At 45.1% G+C, this 17553-nt stretch overlaps 1 protein-coding gene across 15 annotated transcripts in view; it reads left to right on the forward strand.

The window, feature by feature from the left end:
• The window catches only part of LOC144094329 (phosphatidylinositol 4-phosphate 5-kinase type-1 alpha-like), a 107017-nt gene that overhangs the window by 16028 nt on the left and 73436 nt on the right, over positions 1–17553 (forward strand). For 9 of the 15 annotated variants that reach the window (XM_077628293.1, XM_077628284.1, XM_077628282.1 and 6 more), the window contains exons 6-10: positions 1535–1687; positions 1761–2060; positions 9919–9999; positions 12781–12862; positions 16867–16981. In XM_077628293.1, the coding sequence (XP_077484419.1) occupies positions 1535–1687; positions 1761–2060; positions 9919–9999; positions 12781–12862; positions 16867–16981 (731 nt within the window). The remainder of the gene's footprint in view (positions 1–1534; positions 1688–1760; positions 2061–9918; positions 10000–12780; positions 12863–16866; positions 16982–17553) is intronic. The other 6 variants (XM_077628289.1, XM_077628283.1, XM_077628286.1 and 3 more) reach the window with 1 other exon arrangement.

Raw genomic sequence — 17553 nt, forward strand, 5'->3', positions numbered from 1 at the left:
ATTTTATTTCTAGAATTTTTGGTAATTTTAAACATAGTATCCAGGTAATCGTAATCGTGTTGTCTGGGAAAATATTTTCCATATTCAAGGAAAAAATAATGTAACTCTATGGGACATATTTAAAGGTACCCTGGAATTATTTTGAAGGTCATAGTCAAGTGCAACACATCAGTACAGGTGGTCTTTGTGAGTATTCGAGTCAAATTTAAAAGCTCTGGATAGACCCTGTAATTTAAAAATAATTTTTAAAAGTTGCTGCTCTCTGCAGCTGACACCCTGTTAGGGCGACACTTCACCTTGCTTTTTTAGCCGCCCCTACTCCTAAGATGTCAGTGGGCAGACTGGGTGTGCCCAGGGTGCATGGGCGGGATTGGGCTAGGTGGGGTGTCTCAACCTGTTTTCTTTTTTTCGCTGATATGTTGGGTGTTAATGAAGCTAGCTTAAATGTTTTGCAGTGCGGTGACGAGTGATTAAATACTGACTGCTTGTGCTCTTTTCCTAACCTGAGTAATTGCCAGGTCCCTTCAATGCCCGCAAATTTGAGAGTATTAACCGGGAACATATGAATGAGGCCTTACTCTAGTCACCTGGCGCACTGCTGTCTGCATGGCTGCTTCACTCCTTTGCTGGTATCCATCTAATATGGATACCATAGCTGGTGCCATCTATGGAAGCTTCTTGTAACAAGATGCACCTACCAGATTCGTTCTAATCAGGAAAGCTGTTTTATCCTTCTCCGCCAACTTTGGAAATTGGCAGTTGGTGTTAGAAATGGGCTTCAGCTAACGAGCCTTCACAATATACTACGCTTTAAGCGAAAGCTATTAACTGCCAGTGGGGCTTATATTTTGCTGCATTGGAAAAGAGGGTGTGTTTCAGCTTTGCAGCTTCCACTCCTTTGCCAGAAAAAGTTATGGCAGAGTCATTGTTCTTTTGCATCGACATGAAAGACTTTGCAGCTGTGTGAGATGCTTGCGTGGAGACATAACACAAATGGGTCTCATTGCATTTCATTGCAGGCGAAATTTATGCTCATGTAGTGTGGTTGTATGCTAAGATACTAGCAAGTTACGTGGGCTGTTCGGTGCAAATAACTACTGCGTGGGCAGTGGACATATCAGTGCTACATGGGAGGCTCTTTGACATGTGACACTGAAGATTGAATGAGAGCTTGCTCGCTCCCCAAAATGGAGGGCTTGTGTCAGTGCTGTTGTAAGGTTGACATGGTGCTCGATGTTGGATGTGGTGCAGCCATGTGTAAGCTGACTGGTTGCATTGTCATGCAGCGTACATTTTGGACCAATGTGAAAGGGAAAATTTGTCTAACTTGCAACTAATGATTGTGCTGGAAGTTTGGGTTCTGGCAATTTTTCAGTGTGTACCCATCTGTTTTCATGTTGAAAAACGATTTGCTATGCTTTCTGCTGCTCTACTGAGAAATGAGAGTAGTGCCTTTGGCCTCCCTTCAGTATTTAGTGCGTCCTTTTATGTCGGGCAAGATGATTGGTCACTGCCCTTTGACGATGGATTGCAGATGTCCTTGTGCCATGAACCCATGAGGGAGCTAACAAACCCCGGTGCCAGCGGGAGCGTATTTTACCTCACCAACGACGACGAGTTCATCATCAAGACGGTTCAGCATAAAGAGGCGGAGTTTCTGCAGAATCTGCTTCCAGGTTACTACATGGTGAGTTCACTTCCCATTACACTCAGTCAGTGAAGAATGTGGCTGACATTGTGCCCCCCCCCGCCCTGTGCAGAACCTGAACCAGAACCCGCGAACACTGCTACCCAAGTTCTATGGGCTGTACTGCTACCAGTGTGGTGGCAAGAACGTACGGGTGGTGCTGATGAACAACCTGCTGCCGTCGGTGGTGCCCATGCACCAGAAGTACGACCTGAAGGGCTCCACATACAAGCGCAAGGCGAGCAAACACGAGAGGGGCAAGCGGTCGCCCACCTTCAAGGACCTCGACTTCCTCGAACACCACCCGGATGGCATCCTGCTCGAGGCTGACACCTACAACGCGCTCATCAAGACCATCCAGAGGGACTGCCGGGTGAGGACATACAGAGAGAGTCTTCGGTCGTGGATATTTGCGGCCACAAATTGTTAAGGCTGGTGCTTGCACGGCCACTGGCCTTTTTTCACAATGTTTGCTCAATTGTGGCGACCTTTCCACTTATGTAAAAACAGGATTCAGCTCATTAGAAATAGAAATGTATCTACTTTTCAACGATATTCATTGTTAGTTGCAATTATTGTTGTTATGAGTGGAATAAGCAAAAAAATGAGCACATAAAACGATACCTCTGTTTGACGTGTCTGCTTGTAAAAATTGCTGCTCCAGAAAGAGAGATGCTTTTGCAGTGTTTAAGTGCTATGTTAATCTCAATAAATGCAAAGCGGTTTTTGGTTCCAGTGGATAGTCGCTTAGAACCAATGCTCTAAAGAAGACCGCAAATTACAAAGACGCATATCAGGGTCTTGATAGTGTGCAGTCTAATTGACAAAAAGGAAGCTTATTTGGCGCATTTTTACTCGTGTATATTCTGTTGTGTGTGCAAATATCTTTGAGCTGCACTCAGTAATTATTATGGTTTAGTTCAGTTAACTGGCTTCATGAAAGCGTGACCCACGGGAGTCTGGGTACTGAGTGCCGTTGAGGAATTTCAGCGGTGATGAATTGCAATGTCGCAGCAGCAGTTTGGCCTAACAGCTCCGCTGAAGGGCTCCTGAAGGGAGGCCTTGTCCAACCTGAATTCCATGCTGTGCATTTGCTCGCGCACCTTTGACATTGGTGCAGTGGCAGGCGTGGTGATGAGCGGGTGGCCGCCCTGTATTCGAGAATACTCCGACCACTTAGTTTGGGTTTCACTTTTCTGAGCTTCGCACCAACCTGCAGCAATGGTGGCTCAACCAGTAAGCATCAGCCAGCCAACCGAACCCGGCTGAGCACCATTTGCGTGAGCACATATTTGCGCGTTGCTGATGCTGCCCCCGCTCCATCATTCTCTTACCGCTTCAGCTCAGTTTCCTTCGTTTGCGTCAACGCGGTTTCATTCTTCCAGTGTGCCGAAACCGCTCTCATCGTGCAGACACAAGAAAAACAGTACAGCGCTGTTCTCATCATATAACCAGCCAATCATTGCCCAGTCTTTGACTTAATAAATTGCTGTGCTACCAGCGATTCTTGACAGTTTTATACGGGGTTATTTCATAATTCAAATATTTCTTCCGGTTCTTTGAAGTTTGAATTACCGAGCTTTTACTGTAGAGTAATAATAGCAGATACTACACAGTAAAACCTCGATACGTTCCCGGTTCGTATGGTCAAAATTGCTGACATTAAAAATGCCCCATAGAGTTACACTATATTTTTCCCGGTTAATACGTTCCTGGAAAATAGGATATCCCGGCTACTATGTTTAAAGTTTTGACAAATTGTGGTTGATAATACGTTTACTGACCAACCGCACATGTGCAAACGTACAAGTGCGCCGAACGAGAGGGCATGCGACGTTTTTCGCAGCAGTCACTCGCCGTGGTGGCTTCTCTGCTGTGCCTCAATGCAAAGAGGCGAAGCACCACCACCATCATCAAGAACAAAAAAAATAAACTGTGCTCTAGCATTCGCGACAGCTGTTTCTGCAGGGTGCGATATGAAGAGGAGAAACGCTAAGGTTTCTTCACGGTGCATAAGGGAAAGGAGACGAAGCTTCTATGAACTACTTCGATGCACATAAATATGAACGGGCGGGTCTGGGAAATGCAGCATACAAAGCAGGAACACTGCTACAGTCAGCTGCCCCGGTGGCTTTCCCACAGTACTTAGGTGGAAAGGGATGAAGCGTCCGAAAACGACAAGGAATAGATTTTGGTTACCTTCGCCACTGTTGTCGACGGACCAGATGCATTACGAATTTCCTTCCACATTAAAGACGGTGCGAATGCAGACTGAATTCAGTGAGCGTTGTAATAGGATCTGTTCAGCTGTTGTGTCATGAAATGCCAATCAACATTCTTTTAAAGTGAAATTTCCAATATATGTCTTTTTACCTCATTTAACAATTGCATTTCTCAAAATCAGGCAGTTTGGATCGTACGTTTTCTCAGATAATACTTTTTTCCGCAATTAAAAAAATAACATCGAGGCTTTACTGTACTTGCATATTAACCCATATATGCCGAAACTTCAGAAATTTAACACAACTCAAATCTTTCTTTATACAATGCGTCCCTCTGACTTCAGAAATCAGAATCATCCTATTATTGGTGGAAATATTTTTTCAACACCGACTTTTGAACCTGTCCTACTGTGTAGTTAGGATACTGGGAAAATTTGCTATCTGTAACGTGGGGTAAAGCTTCAAACATTTGATATAGATTTTAAAATTGGATTTCTCATTACATGAGGGGGTTATCTTATCAAAATGCACAAAAATTTCATTTTTCTAGCAGAATCACGGTGTAGGCAACTTGATTGAATCTGGAAAGGGCATCTGGTGAAGACTGGTGAATCTTCCTGAATGCATGCAATGCACAAAACCCAATGTACACAACACAAATCTTGTACGGGAAAAGTGTAGAGGCCTCTCGAACCTACTGTAGTGGGTGGAAGTTCTTGCAGAGTAAACTTTTAGAGTTACTGTGCAAAAAGTTGTATCCTAGATGTAGGATGCTAGGCATATACGGTTTAAGATAATTTAAAGAAAAAAATTGACATTTTTAGTCACGAATTGTGAAATCATTTCCATACTACTTTGACAGTCTTTCCAGGCTTCTGCTAGTGTGTATTCTTTGGTTGGCATGGCTTTATATATTTTTAATTTTTTTTTGCCTGGTCTTCATCTTTTTAGGTGGCTTCCAACACTGAATGCCTCTAAGGCAGCATTTTTCTTCATAGCATGCTTTATGGAGTCACTTTGTGTCAAGCCGGCCCGGAAGGCGAGCTTCTGTGCCAGCAACACACAAGTGTAACTCGTACGTGACACGTTTCCCCAACCCATGGCGCAGAGTTGCAGCCACAGCAGGTTGTGACAAAATAGGCAGCAGCAAAGCACGCTAGGAAATAGTATATTAACTTAACGCGAGGTAAAGCACACTACGTAAGAATCTGATAAAATAGAGGTTTGGTAGGCTTACCAAGTCGTCGTCGACGACTAACGTGGATCGGTGGGCAGGGAGGGGTCCATCCGGGCTCACAGGTCGCAAGCAGGCTAGAGAGCATTTCTCACTGCGAGCTCCTGTTTTAACCTCTCGGGTATTGCCTGGCAGGAGCAGTCGGTTACTCACGAGCCTAGGACTGTGCCGTTCCCTGAGTGACCAGCGAGCTGTCGTGTTGTCACATCATTTTCGGGAGCGGGGCGAGAAGCAGTAGTGGGCCTTCTGTCCCCATGCTGGGCGTGCCCTGTCTCGTGACTGGCGCGCTCGCAGCTGTCTCAGGGGACGAGCATGGTATGCTTGTCAGTGCACACACGCACATTTAGCTGATCATACGTTCACTCACTTTTCTTACATTAAGGGGAGATGCTCCTCTAAGAAACTTTTTTCTTAATATTGAGCGTATGATTATGAAACTTGGGTCACTGATAAGGTTTTTAATGCAGATTCCAAATATGGTCTTAGTTTTTATGTAGCTTGCATAGTTTGTGTGTAAATGGGTCCACAAAAGCATAACATAAGGCCTTGTGTGCACTTTTTTGATAATGAAATGTATGTTTAGAGCAGCTTGCAATAGCTCGTTGTGTTGCTTTGATGATGTAGTATTTTGAAATCTACTTCAAATTTATTCATTTTATCCAATAATTGTAAAGAAAATTCAGGAACACCAAAGTGTATATTTGGGCACCATGTGTCAACATTCTGAATTTTTTTCGAAAAATGCTGAAGAGATGTTTTATAATCAGATTGATAACAACATTCTACAGACTTTGAAGAGGCTGTGTGCGAAATTCCATCCAAATCTAGTCACCGCAAGTACTTGAAATTTGTTGCACAAAACGTAAAAAAAGCTGAAGAGTACAACTGGAGAAAAATGCATTTGAAAGTTTCAGACATCTGTATTCTTGAAAAACATGATGCAAGCACATGAAATTTCTTGACAAAATACAAAAATGAGTCTCAAACACAGCCATGTGTGTGAGAATTCCCCTGCCCCATACATTGGGGCCTCACGATCTTCGCGAATGGAGTCTGTCAGATGAGCGCTCTGTGCCAGGCTACGGCGATGTGCTTGGGCTTCGGCTGTTTGGCGGACCAACATCATCTTCGTTCTTCTCTGGTCATGGGAGGTTCCCAGCACAACAAGCTCTTCTGGTGGCAGCACACAAAGTTCCTTGAGAACTTGTTGAAAGCTACTGTGCCCCATATTGTGCCATCGTGCGCGCCGCCACGGCCGCCTTGATGTTCACGGCGTAGCTGTCGCGGGAGTTCCCGCTCTGAAAGCTCCGGTTTCCGCTGGCGGCATTCCTGAGTCCACCAGGCACAGCACGGCTCGAGGTGTACGTAGAAGAAAGTAGCAATGCAGGGCACTCGCTATTTCCGCAGTGAAGTTCAAGAAACGCCCAAAGGCTCTTACGTTTTTCGGCCGGTTCACATACCGCAAGGTTACAAGTACGGCACATTGGACAAGCAGCCCCGCTTACCAGTAACGTAAGCACGCTGATGTTGCATATCGCGGCACTTTGGCATAACGACTGCCCACAGCTGTGTCACTTTCGAACAATCCAATCTTCACCTCCGAGCTGCTCACGAAGTTTACCACGGCGTCAATTTCGCCCAAGTGGCCGTTGCCCTGGTTAGGGCTAGCTGGCGTTGGGCGGCTGCCTTGCGCTGTCGTTTTCTGTCGAGGCTTGCGACGGCGTCCTCGGTACGCTTTCTTTGTGTGAGATTTCCAAGCTCGGAAATCGCGCTTCTTCGTGTCATCGTTCATTTCGAACTGATTCAAAAACAAATGCCGGAGAGATCGCTGTAGACTCCGCACAATGTGAAAGCAGACGGTAGCAGAAGGTGGGCTTTGCCACAATTGCGCATTGGTCTCGGCCAATGGCAGCTACGGTAAAGCACCACGTAACTTAAAGGTCCAGTAGAAACGCTCGAAATAGGTGCCGGAAACGTGTTTTTTTATTATTTACAGGCAAAATACGAAACGGCAGGAGGTGCTCTCTGCGACAAGAGGGCTTACTCTACCTCTCCAAGCAAGCGGCGATGGCGAGCGCTGCCGCGTTCTCGAGAGGCAGACGCTCGAAAGTTGACGATGTGCGCGGAAAGTTGCAGTTTCTCGAGCCACTGTGGCTCAATAAAATTGATCTTTTACTAACTTCGCATTCGAATATCACCTTGATTTTTTGGGAAATTGTAGCTGAATGCCCAAAAATAATTTTAGCGTCAAAAACACAAGACGGAAAAATTTCGTGGAAAAACTCACTTTTTCGACGTGCATCTCCCCTTAAGCTATAAGACATCTCCACCCAAAATTTTTTAATTTAAACATCCCAACGTTTCAAGGCTAGCTCAACTCCTTCATCAGGCATGACGAGGGCTGTTGGCTTGCTTCTTTAAGTATGAGGTTTGGAGGTAAGAACGACTGGAAATGTTGTGAAAGATCAAGGGAAAGTGGTTGGAGTAGCGTTGACTTGGTGTCTATGGCTGTCAGTCACAGTGCCCAGCTGTGTGAGGATTGCTGCTAGCGTCGTCCTTCTTTTGTGAGCTGCGCATACACAGGGCAGGTTGCCTCATGTGTGGTTGATATTGTTTGGAGCGGTTTGGATGTGCCAAGATTCGAGTTTGAGTCTTTAATTCAGTCAGGTAAATGGTTTCGGTTTTGAGGGTGGTGGCTTTTCCGAAGTTGATTCTACGGTCTTTGTCTGCGGAATGCTCAGCTACTTGGTTGTGTTCTCTTGCGTTGTCTTACTGTCTAGCAGTTTACAAGAATTTATCAAACCCAACCAGAGAGGCAATTCTGTAGAAATGTTTAGTTGTGACTTTATTTTTCTCCACCTTGATAATTGATGGCATCTGATTTAACAATATTTGAGTGGTGGCTGTGAGAGTGTGTTTGCTTCCGGTAAGCAGGCTCACATATGGCACCTTCAGAATCAGTCTTTATTTGTTTATACATTTCATAAGTACTACAGCATATCATGCAGAAGGAGGTCCCAAAATCAAGACTAATGGTATCTCCTTCATGCAGGTTCACAGTAGCCTCCTATTGAGCCTGACAATGGATAGATGGGTATTGATGACATGAATACGGGTTGGTATGAATTTTGGTTTTGGGATGATATGAATTTATGTCAAATTTCCTGACCAGAATACAGTGTGCGGAATTTCAGATGTTCCGAACACGCTGTCATTCCACTATGGATGATGAAAATGCTCGAGCTGCGGCCGCATCCTCTAGCACTAAGCACTGCTCATGCATGACAACTTTGGGGTCATTAGTTGTGTTGTAAGCACAGGAAGGGAGCAGTGAGCAGCGCTGCACTGGCCGCACATCACCAATGTCGAGATTGCTAGCCGGGCTATATCCACCGCAAACAGAGCTATTGCTGTGTGGTCATAAGTTCTGTCAACTGTAAACAGATCTGTGTGAATGCAGTTCCCATGCTTCTGCATATGAATTTTGTTCGATTTGGAGGATACAGTATTTCAGGTGGTGCGAACTTTTTCGCGACCCCTTGAGGTTGATATCATCGAGATTCTGCTGTAGTTGGTGCAACATTTGCTGGTACAGTTCACTGAAGCTGTACAAGAACTTCATGCTTTCTTTCATGCACTTTAACAGTCGGCAAGTATTTTTAATCACCATGGGTTGCTGAGCAAACAGGCTTGTCACCTTGGTGACTCTATTCCCACTATGCCTTTGGGACGTTTTCTACACAGTTTTTTTTTTACCTTTCTGTTGAGAGAGACTGTTCATAGTGCAAGTGTTACACATGCTTTACGTCTGAATGTGCTCCATTTCATGTCGTGCTGGTAACAGTTTGTAAATGGCATTTCACTTGCAGTATGAGGGTTAATGGATGAAACAGCAAAGATCTTTTTGGGTCTGTGTGTGCCTTTCTCTGTCGTCGCCCTGTTGTTGCGCTGTCCCATTCACAGTGAACTGTCACTGTCTAGCCCCGTTCTCTATCCTACTTCAAAAACCCATTTCCATGCTGTTTAGATTGGATGTTCACAGGGCAGCTTCATAAAGTGAAGATCAGCCAGGATCCTCTGTTTTGTATTTTGAGGGAAACTTTGGGTGGGAACAGCAGTCTTCTAATTAACTTTGTTCAGCATGTTGTTTCCTTTTTCTTTCTTCGGGGCCTCTATGGTGCATTTCTGCACCAGTCTTGTTGACTAGCATCACTTAGTGGCCATGCTGTATTGGGTGACCCTTCTTGTTCCCACTCTTGAACTGTGTAAGTTCCTTTGCCTGGCAGGGCCATTGCACATGCACAGCAGAGGCTGGATGCATGTCACGTGTGTTGAATGGTTCTCGTGTTAGCAGAGTACAAGGCCGTGACAGATAACTGTGATGTCTGTTTGTAGGTGGAAGTGTCTGTACCTCTCACACTTTCATCATCTGCACAAATCCCAAGACATTCATGCAAACTGACTTTAGTTGCATAACCGTCATTGCGTTCACATTTTCCAGTTGAGCAGCTGAGGGAGCTCTACATTTCTATTTTTTTTTTTACGGCGAGACCTGAAATAGACTTGAAGCCAGCATTTCTCTCTTAGGAAGAGAAAACTATGTCTGATCAGATTGGGTTTTTTTTCTGTTGCTGGTGCTATTTGCCCACTCTGTGGTGGTAACAAAAAGAGTGCCTTTAGTTCTGTCCTGTGCTCTTCTTGTCGCAGCTTGCTTTCATTCAGGAAAGTTTGGGAGTTGCACAGATGTTTGAATCCTTGCCCTCCCTGCTTTGCAGGTTTTGGAGAGCTTCAAAATCATGGACTACAGCCTCCTCGTAGGCATTCACAACATCGACCAGGCGGCAAGGGAACGAACAGTGAGTCTCCGTGCACCTGCCTGCCGCACGCATTTTACAACTGGGACGCCCCCAGTTGTGCAGGGTCGGGGGAAAGAGATACCTGAAACAACACCATTCAATCTTTGCTTCTGGTTTAACAGGGGTACCGTGTTCTTTAAAAAAATTTTTGTGAAGGGGAAATGCGGGTGAAAAAAAACCACGATTTTAAAAAAAAAATTTTGATTCTTTGCTTTGTTGTGTCTCGAATTCTTCCAAGCCTTTTTTGTGTTTTAAAACATCAAAGCTTAGAATCGACATAAATTTAGTAAAAAAAAAATGTAATTAAAGCCCTCCTAGTCGCTTGTGAAAGTGCGAATTTAACCATATTTTGCGCATGCCACCTTTCGCACCACAGCATTGGCCACTCTTGAATTGTCTTGCATATGTAGGCCCTTGCCTCTTCTCCCATAGGCCACTTCGGCAGGGTCACATTCTTGCTGAAAATACGGAAGAAAAAAATTTATTTCCCCACTTAAGTCGAGCACTGTGACTGGCCCTTTAGATCACGTGGTATGATCGGAGACCTACCATTGGTTGCAAGCATTCCAACACACAGCTATTCTTTGATCTATTGTCACTGAGATGAGAACTAGTGCTTTTGCTGGGTTTTTCTGCTTCCTCCACTGTGGACGTCAGTGAGGAATGTGCTTTTCATGCGTGGAAGTTCTTGATGATGTATCAGTGGGACCTTCATCTGCTGCTAGGCCTAACTGTGGCAATGGTGACGCACCTGGTTCGGATTCTTTAAGCTTCATCTGGAGCGTGGGTGACATCGTCAGTGCATTCAGGTGAACGAAAAAGATGTTTAATGGCAGCAGGTGTGCGGTCGAGGGCCAAGTGCAGTTACCTGCGAGATCGGCATGATGCGGAACCTTGTCAGCGACGCGGCACGCCCAGCCTGCAGACGACGTGATCTGTCTGTCTGAAAATTGGCTGGAAAACGAAAACCACTTGCATCGTTTTTGGACCTTTATTGCCACAGTGATAACTGTCCTGCAACTGTCATCGTGCCTACGTACACTTCAAGCCATGTACCTCTATCATGCAGTGGCAGTGATAAGATGTTTGCCCACGGCAGCGCATGATGCCTTCGCCATGAGCGTGAGGCTGGTGGTCGCAGCGCGCGCGATTGGTGTCTGACACAAGCAGCTTGTGCAGTTTTGTGCAATTCTCGGTGCTCCAAAACCGGTGCTTAATGAGGCTTTCACTGCGATTGCCAAAAAAGTGCATGCCTTCACCATAAAAGCCACCGCTGAAAGCTTCGAACAAGCCAGGGACCTGACGGCAGATGAGGCAGGGTTCGCAAAGATAGCCGTCACATTTGACAGAACGTGGCAGAAGAGAGGCCTTAATGGTGCGGGCACAGCAATCTCTCTCCTGACAGGGCTGTGCTTAGACTTGGAAGTTCTTTCCAGCTATTGCCTTAGCTGCAGCAAGCACAAAGCACTGGAGAATGACGCAGAAGAAATCTGGGAGACCTCTCACACACACCTGTGAGTGAAAAAAACATCCTGCTCAGCACATGTGATGGAGGCCTAGGCTGCCCTAAGGATCTGGAAGAGGACTGACTTGTGTGCTACGCCTCTTCAGTTTGCAACGTTCCTTTCGGACAGGGGCAGTAAGGCCTATACTGCCATGTCATTCGGATATGTGTGGTCCTGTGGAGTAGGGAGATTGCATGAACCATGTCGTGAAAAGGCTTGGGAACTGCTCCCCCGGACGGTGAAAATACTTAGAAAAGAAAAGCTGAAAGATGGGACCATTCAAAAGTTGCCAGGTGAGAGTTTCAGGTGAGAGAGGCAACGTGCGAGAAATTGTATTGGGCTGTCTGGGTGTCCTGCTTTCGTTCCTGCTCGAAGGATGGTGCCAGGTTTTTCCCTGACGGGGACATGTCTTGGTGCAATCACAAGCGGGTACAAGTCGGCCAGCGCCAGCCCACACTCCCATCCTGAGCCCGTTCCCAAGGCAAGGCTGCGCCGCCAATCCGCAAGAGGAAAAGCTGCTGCAGCGTTGCTCAAAAGGACAGACACAAAACGTAGCTCAGTCACTCATATGGCTGTTGAGACAGAGGGAGGCAGAAAGTTAAGTGGGCGGATGAGAGTAACAAGTTTGCGGGGATAGAGTGGCCGCAACTGGCAAAGGACAGGGCTAATTGGAGAGACATGGGAGAGGCCTGCAGTGGGATGATGACTTGTCAAAGATATTAAGGAAAATGTTTTTTTTTTTTGTTTTAGTAGTACCTACCCCTATTTGAAGCCACACTTATGCAATATTCAGGAAACATCTATTTTTGTGTGCTGTTTCTAAATATTGCATCTAATTTTATGTAAAACAAGTGTATATACATTAATGCAACATGTTATGCAATTTTTTGGAGACAGCTTTTAAGGAACTTTGCTGCAGGGAACTTGCTGAAATGCATGCCACTGGTTTGTCTTAATGTCAAGCAATGCAGTAAGAGTAAAATTGTCCTGCCTGTCATAGAAGTGGAGTTGTGAGTCTTGAAAATTGCCTCTTGAGAAGTGGGAAGAAAGGTTTGTATCCCTGTTCCTGGCGTGGCAACTTGAAAACCCTATCACTCTCTTGCTGTCTATTTCTTGCTAGCCCATCGAGCAGCAGACTGGGGTTTTAGCCTTGCCAGTTGTGTTGTCTAGAACAGCTACACTTGCAAACATTCAGTACAAGTATGTCTAGCATCTTTGCCACCGCGGGTGTAGAGTCTGTGTCTCTGCACTGCTGTGATGAGCGACCTGTGCGTAGGAGCAGCAGCCTCCAGGTGCAAAGGAAGAAGCGAAACTCAATTCAGCTGGCTCAGACGAAGACTCTGGCTTCAAACCCACAGGTAAGGGACTTGTTTGAAGCACGGCCATTTTTTTTCCCAGCCCAGGGTTCATGTTATGTATTGAACACTGTACAGTTTTGCATTAGTAATGACAGTATGTCTATTGTTTTCATTGATAGGTGTAGTTTTAAAGCCATTTTTTTTGCCATCTAATAACACTGCATTTGGCATAATATATATGCAGACAATCTTTCGTATGTGGGCAAGTAAAATGCGACTACAGTGATCACACTCACAAAAAAAAAACGATAAGCTGCCTGTTGGTATTTTTTCAAAAGTCGTCGGCGAATTTCAGGACTGAACTTTTTTTTTTTCTCATCAGTGCTTCGGACATGCAAGGATTTGTTTGTTGCATTTTCCTACCTGGCTTTGCTCTTTCTAGAACATGAGTAAATTGCAGCTAGGTTCCTAGCACTAATTTCCTCCCAGGTAGAACTCCGCTGTTAACATTGCTCGCTGCTGTGGTGTTGGGGCCAGTCCCATTGTGCAAATCCATGCCATATGAATTCAGCTGCTACATGGCACTGTCCAGAGTGTTGCTGCTTGATTCGTTGCATGGCACTGTGTACTGTCTCAAATGCCAGCAGCCACTCCAACAGCCTACACCGAGCGTGTGCAGCATGGCAGTGGCACCATCAGACTCAACTTGGAAGCGCACCAGGCAGCAAATGGGTAGACAGCCATTTTGTCAGGAAGGAACAGAAACACCAAAAATGTATATATAGTTGCAAGTAGACAGATAAGCGTGCACTTCAAAAAGATGTCTTCTTGACGATTCTCAAGACTACAATGAATGAAGTGGACAAAGTAATGCATAGAAACAGAGACCAGGAGAAAGAACATAATGGGACGGACGTTATCGGTAAACTGTTAAATCTCAGTGTAACAAAGCATTCCGGTTTTCATAACGTCACGTCCATAGAACAGAACGTATTTTATAGCTTCAGTATATAACAAAGCCTATATAACGTATATAAAGTAAATAACAAAGCCCATATAAAGTATTTAGCAGCCTAGCAAGGGAACAGCAGCTCACAATTGGAAGCGAGGTGCTGGAAGTGGTATAGAAATACGTCTACTTTGGGCAGGTAGTGACAGCTGATCCGGAACATGAGAGGGAAATAACTGGAGGGATAAGAATGGGGTGGAGCGCATATGGCAGGTTCTCTCAAATCATGAATAGCAGTTTACCAATATCCCTCAAGAGAAATGTGTACAACAGCTGTATCTTGCTGGTACTCACCTACGGGGCAGAAACGTGGAGGCTAACGAAAAGGGTTCAGCTTAAGTTAAGGACAACGCAGGGAGCCATGGAAAGAAAACTGATAGGTGTAACTTTAAGAGACTGGAAGCGGGCAAAGTAGGTGAGGGAACAAATGCGGGTTAATGACATCCTAGTCGAAATCAAGAGGAAGAAATGCGCTTGGGCAGGGCATGTGATGCGAAGCCAAGACAACCGCTGGTCCTTAAAGGCAACGGAGTGGATTTCAAGGGAAGGCAAGCGTAGCAGGGGGCAGCAGAAGGTTACGTGGGCGGATGAGATTAGGAAGTTTGCAGGCATATGGTGGGCACAGTTGGCAAAGGACAGGGTTATTTTGAGAGACTTGGGAGAGACCTTTGCCCTGCAGTGGGTGTAGTCAGACTGATGATGATGATGATATAACAAAGTAGATTTCACTGCACTTTCAAAGTAATGAAATTTCATTGCTGGCTGGATACAAACCTGGGAAAAAATTGTACCGGTGGTGCGAGTCCCTCAGCAAAGCACGTGTACGAAGCGCACCTCAGCGTGTGTACGTAATAGCGGGCTTCACGTTGCTTTCAGATAGAACGCATAGGCAAGTGCAAATACGCTGAGCATCATAGTGGTGAGCGTGCCGCTGACTACGGCATCTGGGGTAGTACAGGCGGGTCTGTCATGAGTGTTGGCACAGCTTTGGCATCCTGCCAGGCAAGTCCGCAGCTTTCGCTACCTCGCCCAAGACCTGCGCCGAATGTGGTGCACTGCCTGTGCTCAAAAGGCAGCGTACTGCTTGCACAGTAGCCAAATGACAGCTTCGACGTACAAGACAAGTTCAAGTGAGCCATAAAAAAACTCCCGTGTGGTCGCTGCTGTTTTTGTTTTAATTCTCATTGCTCTTACACAAACCAGCTCAAGAGTTGGAGTCACAAAAATGAACAAGCAGCAATTATATCTTAGTTTTCTTGCTTGCCTCAATGACCTGAGCGCGTCTAGTACGTCACGGCCGCCGTTCAACTGTTGAAACAGAAATCGAAAAATGCGGGAAAAAATTCAGTTACAAATCACTCAGCTGCCATGCATACGATTGCCCAGCACATCACTCGAAAGAAAAAATATGCACCAAAAATCTAATGTCTCTAGTCCTTTATGGAGGACGCTGGTCTTTGAGACCAGAAAATTACTCAAAAAATCGATTTTTCTAAAAATCACATTTTTAGAATTTACAGCTGTTATTCTCTAGCTCTACCAATTTTTGCCTTCCGGAGTTTAGTATTTTGACCATAATATTAAATTCAGATCGTCATGTGGGCTGAATTTTCGCAGGCGCTGACGATTTAACGGCATGAAAATTTTGTACATCTGACTGTGTTGTATGTCGATATCTCGGCATCAAAGACAGATAGAGATGTCATTTTGTTTGCTGAGGGAAGCTCGCCCTCGCGCCTGCCCTTGCACGGAACGTTTCGATGGGAGAGCGATCAGTTGCTCTCTCGCTGTGCTACTGCTGTGCTCAATCAATTTCAATCATTCTTTATTTTTCCCAGAAAGAACTGGAATGGTCTCCTGGGCTAAAAGCTGGGTGAGCAGCTTGACGAGGCCCAGGAGACCGTTACATGGCAGAACAGTGAAGTTGAGAAAAAAAAAATAATGTGAATATAAAGCATTGTACACCATGCGCAACATAATACAGTATTGCGGCAACATAATACAGTATGTAATGCACCATATTCGCCAAAATGAGCTAAAAATAGTTAAAAATAGTACAAGTTGACATAAATAACAGTACGAAATTGTAAACAAAGGAAGCACAGTAGAAAAAACTAAGTATAACATCAAAATGTGGTTCACAATGTTATGAAGTACGTGCGCAATTTCTTGGGATTCAGACGAGTTGTGTTTTGGTAGATATTAAGCATTGATGGCAGGTTATGTGTTAATGATTGATGTTTATAATAAGTGCGGAAGTGGGGGATTTCCCAGACATCTTTACTTCTTGTGTGTATATCTGTGCTACGTAGTGTTAAAAATGCCAGAGATGAGAGTAAGTTCTTGACTTCAGTAGAGGAAAAAAAGAATGTTTGGAGTAATCGATATTTGTATAAGTTATCAACCCTTATGATGTTAAAGGAAACAAACGCATCTTTAGTACTGGCTGTTGGATCGATATTTCCAATGTAGCGGATAACCTTCTTTTGTAACAAATGGAGTTTGTCTAAGTTTGTCTTTGTTGTTGTGGCCCATACCAACGAACAGTAATTTAAATAGGAATTGAATAAAGCATTATCGACTTGAAGTTTAGCTTTTACTGGAAGCAGTCTCCGACAACGCGATATCATGCCTGCAACTCACTGCTTGTTGCCTCTGCTCCTGTTGTGCCAATTGAATGTGCCATTAATGTGCAGTCACGGAAGCGCACGCACATCTCGTCTAAAGCCTCTTTCACGCCAAAAGGCCTGGGGTGTCAGTACTAATTCTTGCAGAATGAGAACGGCCCATTTTGCAAAGGGTGGAGAAAAGAAATATAATTCATTTTGATAGCCAGAGTAGCAGGTGTGTTTATTAGGCGAAAGCACCCATTGAGTGAGATTTACAATTGTACGACAGTTTCGCATACTCTCCTGCCCCTGAAAGTCGTGTAATAGAGGTCCTACCGTATTTAGTTGTTTTAATCTGCCGGTGGCTTATTTGCACATCCGTTCGTGGAAGGTGTCTGAAAGTGCAGAGAGTTTTGTTCACTGTTCTCGACGAAATGTTCGTACAGGGTCTGGGCTGACGCGGAGCAAGTCCGTAAACCGGCAACGGCTGGCGAACTTCTCCACTGCCATGGAATCTATCCAGGCTGATGTAGAGCCCATTGATCATGACGAGGATGTTCCGTAAGTCATGCCTTTACCCTCCTTCCCCTCTCCCTCTCTGCTGTCCTGTTCAGTTTTGTCTCTCATGTGCTTTCTGCCCTGATGCAGTGTTTTCACTATTGAGTGTGAAATATGTCGGGGCTTCATTTTGAAGGTTTCAGGAAGCATACTTAAGCTAAACCAAAGGAGATTTTGCAGCAAAGCTTTAAAAAAATATATACATTTTGAAGCCAAATCAGTGGTCTGCCAGGAAGCCCCGACGTATTGAGGCAGTTGCCACCAACCAGGAGCATGGCTAGAGAAACTTAAATATTTGTTGCTGGCATCAAGCATATTGCAGCACGGCTGTTTGATATGCTTCAGATGGCTGAAGTCACCTTTCGAAGCTACAGTGAAATCTTGTTAATTCAACCCCCATTAATGGGAAATTATGATATGAATCTAGGGTCCCAGACAACGTCACGTAAGTCTGTGGAGTCGGGTGCTCGTTAATGCGGGCATGGGTGGGTGCGCACCGGTTAATTCAGATGGGGGGAGGGGTCGCTTCAAGGGGTGCCCCGCGCAGCCAGCATTAACCAAATAGACCTCCCCGA

The sequence above is a fragment of the Amblyomma americanum genome, chromosome 6, assembly GCF_052857255.1.
Source record: "Amblyomma americanum isolate KBUSLIRL-KWMA chromosome 6, ASM5285725v1, whole genome shotgun sequence".
Taxonomy (NCBI): Eukaryota; Metazoa; Arthropoda; class Arachnida; order Ixodida; family Ixodidae; genus Amblyomma; species Amblyomma americanum.